Source organism: Cannabis sativa, chromosome 6, assembly GCF_029168945.1.
Source record: "Cannabis sativa cultivar Pink pepper isolate KNU-18-1 chromosome 6, ASM2916894v1, whole genome shotgun sequence".
Lineage (NCBI taxonomy): Eukaryota > Viridiplantae > Streptophyta > Magnoliopsida > Rosales > Cannabaceae > Cannabis > Cannabis sativa.
Window position 1 is genome coordinate 26,592,180 of NC_083606.1, and position 14,195 is coordinate 26,606,374.

The following is a 14,195-nucleotide window of genomic DNA, read 5'->3' on the forward strand; positions in this document are numbered from 1 at the left end:
AGGGAGAATTTGGATACGCATTGAATAAGAGACCGTTAAAGAAGGAATCAAAGGACGAGGCTTGCACGCAAAGTGGCATGAGACCGACTACACCCACGTCCCCAGTGTGGCCTGGTGGTGAGATGGTACAAGTAGTGGAGACGTGTTGTTTGCAACCCCTGGCATCCTGACAATAGGTACTCTGAAACCACTACTCCTGTAACTTAGGACCACCTCCTACACCTGCAACTTGCAACCACATAAGGCCAGCTTGTCCCTTGAGGATCACAAGTGTATCTCAAGCCATCAAAGCCTACAAATACCATATTCTCAGATGAGAGAGGGGGTTGGAAAATTATTGTAACACATGACCTAAAGAAATATACACTTCTATCTTTCTCCATAGTTTCTACATTTCTTCTTAGGTTTTTATATCTCTAAATATTTATCTTGGTCCTAAGTCTCACATCCAAATTTAGAATTTTTGACCTCAAGTTAGCTGATGAGTTTTCACTGTCAACAGTAGGATTAGGATTCAAGTACAATTTATCCTAATGCAAAAAAAAAAAAAAAAATACAAGAAAATTTCAAGTTCTCAAAGAAAAAGATAAGAGATAAGTAAAAAAATGATAAGTTTTTCCTTTTTTTCTTTGCTAACTAATTTTTGAAAATAACCCCCCAGACAAGAGCAAGGGAATTCAAAGTCCTAATTCTATTGGGAATACTTGAAGAACAAAAACAATTGCTTAAGATTATCAAAATTGATGCCCATCTGGTAGTTTTGAGAGAAACGGACTCAGTTCACGTCATCAAGTCAACTCCACACAAATGTAAAGTTGACTTTGGGGGGGGGGGGGGCGCAAATGTTAAACCAAAAACTTTCCTTAGTGACATGGACATCAATGTTTGACATGTGGCAAGAAAGATGATGTAACATAATTGAATAGACACGAGTCGTAGCAATCAACCTGGGAGGGGTCCCTAGCCCTGCGCCCAGGTTGACTTTGGGAACTTTAGGGTGGAAGTTTGGACTTCAGTAACTTGTTTCCAACTCACTATATTTTAGTATTCTATACCATGAAGACATCGGGAGCTAAAATTACATGAACCTGCACCCCAAAAGTCAACCTTGGCACCTAGGGTTTCACTCAGCGCCCAGATTGACATCCCTAAATTATTTTCGAGAACTCTTTTAGGCATATTCTCCATTCTCAGCATAGATTTAGATTCAACTATTTTCGGGGACCAAACGAAACTTCTAAGGGGCCAAAACTAGGACCCATCAACCAGGTTAACATATTGTCAACTTGGGCTGTTTCCAATCAGTTTCTCGAAAAAGTGTTTTGAGAATTTTTTCTATCATTAGAAATAATTAAGATTCAAGCAAACTCGGGAAGAAAACCACAAACCCGAGGGTTTGGAAACAGAGCCCAACGCCTAGGTTGACAATCAAATTGCTGCGCTAGTTTCGATCATTCAAATGTCAAATTTGATCCGATAATTCTCTTCAAAATGGCCAAAAATGGGGTGGGAGAACTCGTCCTCAAGTTTAAGAACCTTGGAAGTATCCAAATGACAACTCGAGAGCCCAGAAAAGAAACACCTAGTGCTGAGGTTGACAAATGGTGTGGTGCGTTGGCTTCTGCTTATCCGATGGCAATTCTGTTTCGACCGTTCTTCTAGTTTTTCACAACAGCTAAGATCCATGAAGTCAGAGAAGTCAAATTCACAACTTCACATTTCTCATTTCTAACATGGGAAAACCACTCGAATATGAAGAGTTTTGAGCCTCTCATTTTTCGTAGAACAACAACATCTCTGAGAACTAGCGACCAGCTTTGCCAGAACACAAAAACAGACTAAGTAATGTCAAAGTATCACTTAGGCAACAAAAAGTACATACGCAGGATGTTTTTCTACTCACCCAACATGTAGGTTAACATCATATGTCAACTTGAGTGCTGGAATGTCAACCTAGGCACTGAATGTCAACCTGGGCGCTGGGTTATGAATTGCCTTCAGTAAAATGGTCATCTCACTCAATATTGATATTACGGCTTAGCATCGGTCGGTTTGGTCGATTCTTTTCTATATAAAAATCCAAAATTCGATTTTCGGTCTGGATTGGTGCAATCCGAAAACCGACCGACCAATCCAGAACCTATCTTAAAACCGACCGTTTTGAACCTTGGTTTGGTCGGTTTAAACCGCCCAAACCGATTTTTTTTTTTTTTTAAAAAAAATGATCCAATTTATTCTATAAATACATTATTCTGTATTTTACAACTACAAACATACAAATTAATTATTCAAAAACTAATTATCTTATTCTTTTAACTTTAATATTAATAAAAAAATAATATATTATTTTTATTTATTATTACTAACTATAATACATACAAAAAATAACATAATAAATTAATATATATGTATAACGGTCGGTTTCTGTAATATCCCAGAAAATAAATAATATTTAAATGGACATATTTTATTAAATATGTAATTACTTGGGAAATGAAGTAGGACTATGATCTTACTTAGGTAATTGTTGAGTAATTAATTAATGAAATATGTTATTTTGGGCCCGGTAATTGTGGAAATTTAGCTATGTGGTTAGCAATGTCACGACATTAAATGAAAGAATTATTTTAAGAATATCCCGGATTAAGTTAGAATTTTATTAGAATGTCGGATTGGGGAATTAGTAAAATTACCAAAATGCCCCTAGGGTTTTTTTTTTAAAAAAAAATATTGTGAGAGGGGTAAATTAGGAAATTCAAAGGGACTTTTTTTTGACTTTTCTTCTTTTATTTTCTGCTGCCTATTGTTTATTTAAGGAGTGAAATTTAAAAAAAAAAAACAAAAACAAACACTTCACTTAAGTTAGAAAGAAACCTTCCAAGGCAAGGAAGCTTCACACCTTCTCCTTCTCCTTCTCTTTTTCTCTTTCGTGACCTAGAGCTAGCCAAAACCAGGGGATTCATTTGGATTTCTCTCAGCTTTTGAGCAAGTTGGATACCCAAGATCATCCTAGAAGCTTTGAAGGTAAGTTCTTTTCCTTGAGGATTGAAGATTTCACTAATTTAGGTTGGTTTTGGATGAGGGTTGTAGGATTTCGTGGCTGTATGTTTAGTCTGGGTTGTGATGGTGTTTTTAGGTCTCTTTTTGGGTGTGTTGAAGTTAGTATCATGTGATTTTAATGGCTGTTTAGTTTGAATGCAATTGATTAAGTAATTTGAGCTTGATTTTCATGTGAGATGGTGATTTTGAGTTAAGTGGTGAATTGAGATTGAATGATGTGTTGAATATGTTGTATTTGGTATATTGAACTGTTCTGGAAGTGCAAATTAGGTCTGAAATGGTTTTGGTTCGAGCTGGAGGAGAAAAACCAGAATTTTTCTGGTCTGGCAGCAACCGGTCGACCGGTTGGTTCTGTCGTATCGAACCGGGCCGACCTGACGGGGAAAAATTCTCGGGTTTTTCTCTGAACCGTGTTTAGCTCGGGGTTGAACCTAGTACCTGCCTTTGAATAATTTTGAGTTATTTGAATTATTATATAGATGGTGAAGGCTAAGTCTAATCGGTTTTAAATTAGGGTTTTAATCTGGAATATTATGTTAAGGTATTTATTGTGTTTCAATTGTCGTGACATAGGACCGGGATTGCCTAGCTTGTTTTTCCACCCAGGTCGGCCATATTCTTGACTCCTGAATTAAGGTAAGAAAAGTGGTAAGCACCGTATGTGGTTAAAAATCGATGAATGAATGGAGGTGACCTTAATTATTATCATGATGTTGATTAAAGCTTATTAAGCCTAGGTTATGACCTAGGGTTGGAAACGGTTATTACCGTTATGAGTAATTACTCTTGAAACCGCGGTTAGGTTTCTTACTTATCGTTTGCTTTATCGGGCAACGATAGTGACATATTCAGCTCGTATGTAACGAGTGGTAAAAAGTGGTACTTTATTAAGTACCAGGAATGTGAGATGTTTAAGGGAATGCTTATTATTATCAAATAGTGAGTATGCATAATGGCATGAGATTAAGTTGATAATCATTTTCTTTCAATTATTGTTTTGATCACTTTCTTGCTGAGTCTCTGTGACTCACTGGTGCTTTATGGTGCAGGTAAAGGAAAGGCTAAAGTCGAGCAACCATGAGTTTATGGTCGCAGCAGCAATGTACATACCGGTAGTAGGCGGCCCGGTTACGGGATGCTCTATTTTGATTGTATTTTGGAAAATATAAAGCTTATGTTGTAAAATACTTTGAAACCAGTTTGTAAATATTTTGAAAACAGGGGAACCCCATAAATCATGTTACTTATCTTTTGTTAAATAGTTTAAAGGTTGAGTTTTAACTATCAAAATTTTAATTACCCACACTTTTAGTATAATTACATCTTATATAATTATTGGTATTTTAATTAAATTGCACACACGTGGCGTTCCTGTTGGACAGGGCGTTACAGTTTCGGTTATTTCAGTCAGTTTATTACAAAAAAAAAAAAAAAACGACCGTTCAATGGCAGTTTTAACCGTTGGCAGTTTTTTTTTTTTTTTTGTTTTCGGTTTCGTCAGTTTCGGTTCCAACGGTGTTCGGTAGGTCGGTTTGAACGGTTTTTTCAGTTTTCTGAATTTTATGCTCACCTCTAATTGATATGATCGATGCGATTCAACTATTTCAATGCTCTATCAAGTAATGTGTCACACTTCAATCGCAATTAGGAAGTTATCAACTCCAAATTTCATCCCCAAGGGAGTTACAAAAATAAGCTATAACTTACATGAAACGGGTCCTGCCGTCGCGACCCGGGCTCTGAAAATTGACCATTATCCTTAAAAGTTGATTTTTACCGTTAGATCAACATCTATGGTCAAAAATAGCCAATTTGTATTTTTTTTTATTATTTTATTCCTATTTTCAAGGACCTCTAGCTCATTTTTCATATTGAGAAAGGTAGTTATAAGGTCAGACCATCTCTGTTAGTTTCTCTTTTTAAAAATTAAAGCTTAAACACTTAACCATTTTTCTGTAATTACCATCTTGCGAGAATAAAAACTCGAAGTAGACGTAGCTCTATTATTATCGCGATATAAGAAGTGAACTATTATTGTGCATCTCTTTATTTATACTTAACAAATATTTCATTCTCGCCAATCTAGCGAGCGGGTATAACTTAAAAATTTCTGTTATGATTTTTGAGTACACTAACCTACAAAACTACATACAATACAACAAACAGATCTTTAATTTTAAAATTTTGAAAAATAAATAAATAAAGTCAAATACTTTGAATTTTTTTTTCCCAATGTTTTCATGTACCTTTTTTTTTTGTTAATTATGTTTTCATGTACCTATCACATTGAATTAGGCCATTAAGCATTTTGATTGCGTTGTGCTGGAAATGAAAATATCAATTCCGTGGTGTCCTCTCAAAAGAAAAAAAGAAGCAACAACGAAAAAAAGACTCGTTATTAAATTTTAGTACAAATTTTTTGTATGTGTTACGACACTGGAATGCTTCGCCTAGTTTGATTAAACTCTATCATTAATAACCTTTTATCAAAACAAAATGTTGCATACCCATTATCATTTTTAATCATAAATTATTAGCAACGTATAATATGGTATATAACTAATTAGTTAAGAGATTCCTAGGACTTCGGAGAAAGAGAGTTTGGAATGCACATATTCCAACTGAGTTTGTTTTTAAGTTTGTACTTATTTGGTTAATTAATGAAGTTACAAATTCAAAAAAAAAAAAAAAGTATTGGCAAACATGTTTGTTTCCTTTCCTTTCCCCAATGAATAATGAAAAATTCAAAAGAAGTGGTTAAAAAAAATAATGGAAAAATAAAATTGATTTAGCTTAGATTTAAAAAATGAGGTCCTTTCTAATTTAAAATTATTACCAGTACAATTAAATGAAAGAATAATAGTATTTTTGTCTATGAATTTTCGATACTATCTGATTGTTATATAATTATGTCCCTTCTGTTAGGTTCTGTTTCTTTTACCGTTAGTATTTTTATCCTCTAAATTTTGAGAAATATATAATTTTACCCCATTTTATTAAAAAAAGATATTAATTTTAAAAATTATAATATACTACAAAAAACTTGACAAAAGTATTAAATTATTTAAAAATATTAAGTTTACTCAAAAATTCTAAATTATTCTTAAAAAAATATTTTTAAATATTATTTTATTTATAAATACGTATCTTATAAAATCAAACTAAAATTATTGAAAATCTAATAAATATTTTGAAAAAAACTAAGATTTTTTAAAAGAAAAGATTAAACTTATTTATAATTACAAATTCATACCTTAAAAAAAATAATTAAAATTCAATAAAAATATAAAATTACTATTTTTTTTAAAAAAAAGTTAGAAATAAACTAAAAAATGTTATATTTACTTAAAAAAATATAAATTTTCGTAGAAAAAAATAGACTCAAGCTTGTTCCCGTAAAATTTAGTTTTTACAAAAATTAAAATTTAATATTTTTTTTACATCAAAATAAATTTTTTTATAATAAATAAATAATTTTTTAAATTGTTTAATTATTTGTAAAATTTATTTTTTTTAATTTTCTTAACATTCAAATGATAATTTTTAAGCTCTAAATTAATTTTTTAATATTTACTACAAAAAAATATTGAATCTTTTTTATTTTTATTTTGAGGCATACGATTTGATTGTAGTTAAAGCTTCAAAGACAAAATTATTAATTAACAAAAATATATCAGCACTTAATAATGGGACATTTTTAAAAATGTAAAAATTTATGAAAATTCTTAATAAATTTATATTTTATTAGGTAAAAATAATATTATCCAAAATTTAAAGTTAAAATTACTAATTATTCTAAATCAAATGAGTAAAGAAATCCACATATACATACTATAGTTTCATTTTTTAAAATGTTTTCTTCTCTATTAAGTCCTTATATCGCTCAAGACGGCTGAAAAGTAGTACAGTAGAACCTCTATTCAAGAATATTCTATTCAAGAATAACCTCTAATTTGTTATAAAAAATTGAAGTCCCAATTTGGGACAGTTATAAATAAGAATAACCTCTATATTGTAATTAGTTATACATTTTTTAAGTCCCGTATTAATAAAATATACCTCTATATAAGAATAATTAGATCTTAAATAAATATATACATATATTTTATAAATTTAGTTATGTAAAATTAATAATTTTATTTCAAATTATAGTACATGTATAAATATTATATGTACTCGAAAATAATTTTAATATAATATAGTATTAAGAATTGTTTATTGGTATTTTTGTTACATTGATATTTTTTGATATTTTGATTTTTTTTTCAAGTGTAACTCTATTTAGTTATAACCTCTCAATTAGAATATTATTTTCTTGGTCCCAAGTGTATTCTTGAATAGAGGTTCTACTCTATAAAAGTAAATATTATTAATAATAATAATTAAAGAAAGAAGGAAAAAAACACCGTTCTTGGCAGCTTTCCCACGAAAACATTTAACCTTTCGAACATGTATAGTGGTCAACACCTGTAATGCTTACATACCAGACCAAACCTTACACGGCTGAATCATTTTCCAGCTGCTTTTGGTGGATCTGGTCAGAATCCAAGACCCTTTTTTGAAGCTTCCCTACAAGGAGCTCTCGCCGCTCTTTCCTCTCTCCTTGTTAACTTTCAAGCTGTAATTCATTGGGGCCATCGCTTTGAGTTATTTGATTGGAGTTTTGGAACTCGTATTTGAGTTGCTTTTACTGTTCTCATTATCTGATCGTCTTTTTCATGTATTGGCACTTTGAAGCAAGAAAAGTTTCATCCTTCTAGTTCATTCACTCTTTCCTATCCCAAAGATTGAGACTTTATTACAAGCAATCTAGTGGGTCGGTCTGAATTGGGTTATATCGAATCCCGGAATTGGTATATATTAGGGCTTCAGTTGAAAAACTTGAATTGGTCAGTGACGAAAACTTGAAGTTCAAATGGTTTTGGGTGATGAAGGGGTTTCTGAGTATTGTTTGTGAGAGGTTGTTGGCTTTGATGAAATGATCAACATATTATGCGACTGGAATAAAGATTCAATAACATATGGGTCTCTTAAGGACTAGTTGTTTCATAGTATTGGCTATCTTGTTATGTGCTTGGGCATCGAGAAGTTCAGATGAGAAGAAGAGCACTGAGGCAAAGCTTCTAAGGCTGCTAATTGATCCAGCATCTGGCGAGCTAAATGGCGATTTGGTGAGATACCATACAACCTTCTTTTTTCAATTTTCTCCGTTTCAATGTAGTACCTAGCATATGTGAAAATTGGTATGGCTTTCGTGACTTGCAAATCTTTATATTGATTGGTATTGCTTTTTCATTTGTTAACTTTGGTGGGAAGTTTAATGGCATAGTTTCACTTCACATTTATGAAGGAGAACAAACCATTTTTAAAACAGTGTTAGGCGAAACCACCAATGGATTTGATTTCTGACGCTGGATAAGGAGCACTAATAACTTAAGATTAACTCACTTAACTCTTTTGTTCAGTTTTGAATATTATGGATTGCCTTTGTTCATTGCCTCTCATGCTCTTTCTCTGCATACATTCTTATGTGTCACTTGTTTGTTTCAAGACTTTCAAGTGGGTTGTGCCGGTATTTGTGGATTCATGCTTGCATCTATGTCGTGTTACTAAAATGTGCACAAATGCATGAAACTCATCGTATTTTGATGGATTGCAGGCTGAGGAATTATGGTTAAATTGCAAGTTAGATTTGGTTCATTTGAAGGAAACTGTTAAAGTGCTAAGTTTAAGCTTGGCAGATGAAGCTCCTAGCCATTTTCATGGGATTAATGCAGAAAGCTGGTCACTTGCCAAAGAAAACATTCAGAAAACAATTAGCTTCTTGAATCCACAGATTTTATATTGTCTGCAAACGCACAATCCTCTTTTACGTGTCTCTGGAGAAGAAGTTGGCTCAAAGATTTGGTATCCCAAATATCTGGACTCCATATTTTCCAGAGATTATGTTCCTAGAAGGGTTCTGGCTTTTGAATCACTCCAGAGCGTTGCAGGTGCACCTGCTCCTGCTCCTGCTCCTGCAGTTGAATCACCTTTACCAAGTCCAGGGCCCGCACCGTCTCCTTCTCAACTTCCTAGTTCTGATCCCCCTACTTCTCCAAAAATGCCATTTTTTCCGCCTATTAATAACGATCCAAATTTGAGAAGCCCACCTGCTAAAAACTCAACTGCTGGTCCAAATTCTGGATTAGATGCACAGGACGTTAAGAGGAGTAAAAGCAATCGATCAGTTGTGATTGCTGTTGCTGTAACTGCATCAGTTACATTTGTCATTGTAGCATTGCTATTTTTATGCTGTGGTGGATACTGTGGAACTGGCTCCAAATTAAGACGAAATGATGAGAGACCCCTACTCAGCCTAAGCTTAAGCGAATTCTCTATTGGTATGCCGTATGCATTCATGTTCTTGTACCTTGTTATTGCTATCTATAAATCTATAGCCTGTGACTAGTTCAGTAAATTTTTCAGGATCTCCAGCCAAGTCTTTTGCATATGAAAGTTCAATAAAAGAAGAGGCGCATGTGCATCAATCTTCTGGTAATAACTCAAGTCAGAACAGGAAGGACTCTTCTTTGGTTGGCAATATTCATACGGCTTCTAATTTTGTCCATACACCATTGAACAATACTGTGTCAGGCGCTTCTGAGTTCAAAACATTTAATGTACCTCCCAATACTAATGCACATCCTCCTCTAAAGCCTCCACCCGGAAGGGTAGTGACCACCCCCATGGGAATGCCTTCTATGAAGCCTCCTTCTGGCAGGGCAGATCCCCTCCCTCCTGAACCACGTTCATCTTATAAGCCTCCCTCGAGCAAGCCCAGTTCTCATCACCCTCCACCACATGTACCACCACCCTCTTCAAATCCCTTTGGTAGCCCAGGTCCTTCTGCCTCTAGACCATCTCCATCACCCTCCTCAAATCCCTTTGGTAGCCCAGGTCCTTCTGCCCCTGGCCCATCTCCACCACACTCCTCTAATCCCTTTGGTAGCACAGGTCCTCTTGCACCTAGACCATCTCCACCTCCTCCTCCTTTGCCTCCTGGAACCAATGCTGGTGCTCGCCCACCACCTCCTCCATTGCCTCCTGGCACCAATGCTGCTCCTCGCCCACCACCACCTCCTCCTCCAAAGAGCAGTGCTCCTCCTCCTCGACCACCTCAATTACCCGGAGGTTCAAAGTTTGCCCGACCTCCACCTCCTGCTCCAAAACACTCATTAAATGCTTCATCTAGTGAGGAAACTGACATAGGTGATGAAGCTGATGCTCCTAAAACCAAGCTGAAGCCATTTTTTTGGGATAAAGTATTAGCGAACCCCGACCATTCAATGGTTTGGCATCAAATTAAATCAGGATCCTTCCAGTAAGCTGCTTAACTTTTTATTCTTTGTTCCTGCTAATTACTGGATGTATTATTTTAAATACTGACCAAATTATTGTTTTACAGGTTTGATGAGAATATGATAGAGTCACTTTTTGGGTATGCTGCTACTGACAAAAGTAAAACTGAACCTAAGAAAGAGTCCTTATCCCAAGATCCTTCACCCCAGTTTATTCAGATTATTGATCAAAAGAAATCACAAAATCTAGCAATTCTTCTGCGGGCATTGAATGTAACAATTGAAGAAGTTTGTGATGCACTTCGTGAAGGTTACTTCTCTCCCCTCTTTTCTTTGATAATCTCATGTGCTTGAAAACAGCATGTAAATGGATCGAGAAATAAATCTGTCTCTGGAAAATCTAACATGCAAAAACTGTTTTTTTAAGATAAACATAGGCACAATAGAAGATTGATTCACTTGAAGTAATTTTATTCATAAGTGTATCATCAAGAAGTGGAAAAGGGATAGGGAGAGAGAAAAAAAGATAATAAGCTAATAATGAGCTAGGCATGAGAATTCTAATTGTTGTGTTATAGAACTCTCAAAATCACAGCCAAGGACACACACACAACACCAGAAATCTCTCTTTTTTTCTCAAATCCTAGCCTCAATTAGAGACTAAGATTAACACATTACAAAGAACAAAGAATACAGTAGCAAATCTCCCAAGAGTCTAAAACTCATTATTACAACCCAACGTCACTTATTTATACCCGTAGACTAACTACTGTTCTAGTAGAAAAATCTTAACAGAAACATAACAAAGTCACTAAAATAGAACTCCTAACAGAATAATAAACACTATTAACAATAAAACGACTAAGCTAAGTAAAGCAGCTTAGCTTAGTTAGTTATCCCTCTTCTCACATAAGTGAACTTCATTGGAGATCTATCATTGTGATTTGTGCTTTATTTTTTTATGTTTTAAACTATAAGCATTTTCTCAATCTTTGTTTTTTTAAATTGGCTCCCCATCACCGAACCTTACAATGTTAGATGACTCCTATGATGCATGTATTTATTTCAGCCCTTAGAAATTCATTAATTCTGTGGTGGGGAAGTGTAAATCTAAATAGATAAAATAAATTAATTCAAGCAAATAAAATGCATGTAGAAACTTTAGAGGTGGTCTGTCTGGCTGTCTTTTTTACTTGTGTGTTTGAATTTGAAGCATGAGTGACATATCTGAACTTTTATTGATGCGCAGGAAATGAGCTTCCCTCGGAATTTGTTCAGAATTTGTTGAAAATGGCACCGACAACTGAAGAAGAATTAAAACTTAGAATGTTCGATGGAGAACTTTCCCAACTTGGTCCTGCTGAACGATTCCTTAAAGCGTTGGTTGATATTCCATTTGCCTTTAAACGATTGGAGGCATTACTTTTTATGAGTACACTTCAAGAGGAGCTTGCCATCACTAAAGAGTCCTTTGAAACCTTAGAGGTACAGGACTATGTCTATAATTTGACTCAGATGAATTAATTGATTTTGTGTGTCATCACTGTTGAATTATTATATTACTGAACTTTCTCGTAGTGTGAGAATATGCAACACAAGAAATGTGAAGATCTGATTTTGCCTACCTACACTAAGATATTTACTACAATCTTCTAGGTGAACTAGGTTTTACATTTGCCTTTTCTATTCATGAAAAGATTTTCTAGCCATCTGTTTTGCATTGATGACTGTGACCAATATTATTACAAAAATCAAACTGTGAGAACTCAGGAGAAAAAAATTTCTACGTTCCAACATGATCTTAATTGTATGATTTTGCATGGATAGCGATTGTCAATTTTCTTAGCTTGACTTTTTCAATCCCAACTGGTGGTAATTTTTGTACTTCAGTGGTACTTACATTGTATCGCCTCTATGGCAGGTTGCTTGCAAGGAACTCAGAAACAGCCGGCTATTCCTTAAGCTTCTGGAAGCTGTTCTCAAAACTGGCAATCGCATGAATGATGGAACATTTCGTGGACGTGCACAGGCATTCAAGCTTGACACCCTCTTGAAATTGTCAGATGTAAAAGGTACAGATGGCAAGACAACTCTCTTGCTCTTTGTTGTTCAGGAGATTATCCGGTCAGAGGGTATAAGAGCTGTCCGTGTAGCAAAAGAAAACAAAAGCATCTCTAGCTTAAAATCAGATGACCTTCTTGAAGATGCTTTACAGGATTCAGATGAGCATTTTCGCAGTCTAGGTCTTCAGGTAGTCTCGGGTTTGGGAAATGAACTTGAGCATGTCAAGAATGCAGCAGCTTTGGATGCTGACAGCTTAACGGGAACTATTGCTAAACTTGGTCAAGCATTGCTAAAAACCCAGCAATTCCTCAACTCAAACATGAAAAGTTTAAAAGAAGATACGGGTTTTCATCAAATGCTAAAGAGCTTTATGCAAAATGCCGAAGTTGATATCACATGGCTTCAGGAGGAAGAAAAAAGAATCATGGCTCTAGTGAAGAGCACTGGTGACTATTTCCATGGAAATGCTGGGAAGGATGAGGGTTTGCGGCTATTCACTGTAGTTAGAGACTTTTTGATCATGGTCGATAAAGCATGTAAAGAGGTAAGAGAGATGCCAAAGAGGCCTGCAAAAGTACAGAAAAAAGAAACATCCACCACTGATCCTCAACAACCTGCCACTTCATCTTCCTCCGAGCCTCGCAAATCTCCCCTAGATCTTCGTCAGCGGCTTTTCCCTGCTATAACAGATCGGCGAGTGGAGAATGATAGTTCGGATGAAGACAGTTCATAGATTTTCAATTATGGAAGGTATCAAGCTTCTTCAATGAAAAACTTTTGCTTTAAATCTTGCTTAGGCCTCTGAGGAAATTTACATGTTGATCTGTTATAATGATAATTATGATCTAGTCAAATCTTTTCTTCAGCATTTTTAACAAAGTCGGCTTTTGTTCTTTGTTCAGGTGGTTTGTATGGTGCTTGGAGGTCAAACAATGTGAGCCCCAAATCGATTCTTTCCTTGAGCACCGGTTAAATACAAGCTACTCTATATAATAGAATGCAGAGAAGAGGAAATGACCATGTTTTTGCGGCATGGATTTTGGATTTCAGCTTGTAGAGAGGGAATCCAACTTGTGATTAGTTGTTAGATATAGTCCAAACATTAAATTTTGTGTTTTATCATTCTTTGTTAGAACTTAGAAATGGAAATGTTCATTCATTTATTCACTCTTTAGGGGGTTAAGGGTTGTATAGCTCGTTTCTGAAGAAATCTTTTTCATCAATACAGAAAATTCAAAATATTAGAAGTTTTTGTCAAAGTTTTTCCTGCCCAAAATGTTTTTCCTTACCTAGTCCCATAAAATAGCAAAGGGAAATTACATTTTCAGACCTTGCTCAATCAATATAATTCTCGACAAAGAAAAAAAAAAGGTGATGATTCTAATTTCAAGTTGTACGTGCCACCATTTTTATTCTCTAATAGCCTAAGTAAAATTTAATTTATTAATGCATAAATTAAAACTAAAATTAATAAAAGATCTTATGTTTTGTGAAATAATAAATTAGATTTTGTATTTTTTTAAAAATAGTGCTACATAATACACTGAATTAAATTTTCTGTCAAATATTTTTGTAGTGTAAAAATATTAACAATGTACAATAATCATTGATCTAGAGGTGGGTGGTTTCCCCTTTCTATCTCCATGGGTCTAAAGAAAAAGGTAATTTCGAAGCAGGTGGTGGTGGTAGTGGTCACCGATGCTAATGAGTATCAGATGTTGAATGATCTCC

At 34.6% G+C, this 14,195-nt stretch overlaps 1 protein-coding gene across 1 annotated transcript; it reads left to right on the forward strand.

Moving 5' to 3' along the window:
- Positions 1–7,445: 7,445 nt before the first annotated feature.
- On the forward strand, positions 7,446–13,791 carry LOC115724890 (formin-like protein 5). The gene is made up of 7 exons (XM_030654256.2): positions 7,446–8,231; positions 8,720–9,443; positions 9,529–10,423; positions 10,508–10,710; positions 11,650–11,885; positions 12,322–13,214; positions 13,367–13,791. Exons 1-6 carry the CDS (start codon positions 8,082–8,084, stop codon positions 13,195–13,197), a joined length of 3,084 nt encoding a protein of 1,027 aa, XP_030510116.1. The 5' UTR covers positions 7,446–8,081; the 3' UTR covers positions 13,198–13,214; positions 13,367–13,791.
- The last annotated feature ends 404 nt before the right edge of the window (positions 13,792–14,195 follow it).

Coding starts and splice junctions, on each gene's coding strand:
- LOC115724890 (XM_030654256.2), top strand. CDS start 8,082: ATGGGTCTCTTAAGGACTAGTTGTTTCATAGTATTGGCTATCTTGTTA. Junction 10,711..11,649: donor TTGTGATGCACTTCGTGAAG/GTTACTTCTCTC, acceptor ATTGATGCGCAG/GAAATGAGCTTCCCTCGGAA. Junction 11,886..12,321: donor AGTCCTTTGAAACCTTAGAG/GTACAGGACTAT, acceptor CCTCTATGGCAG/GTTGCTTGCAAGGAACTCAG.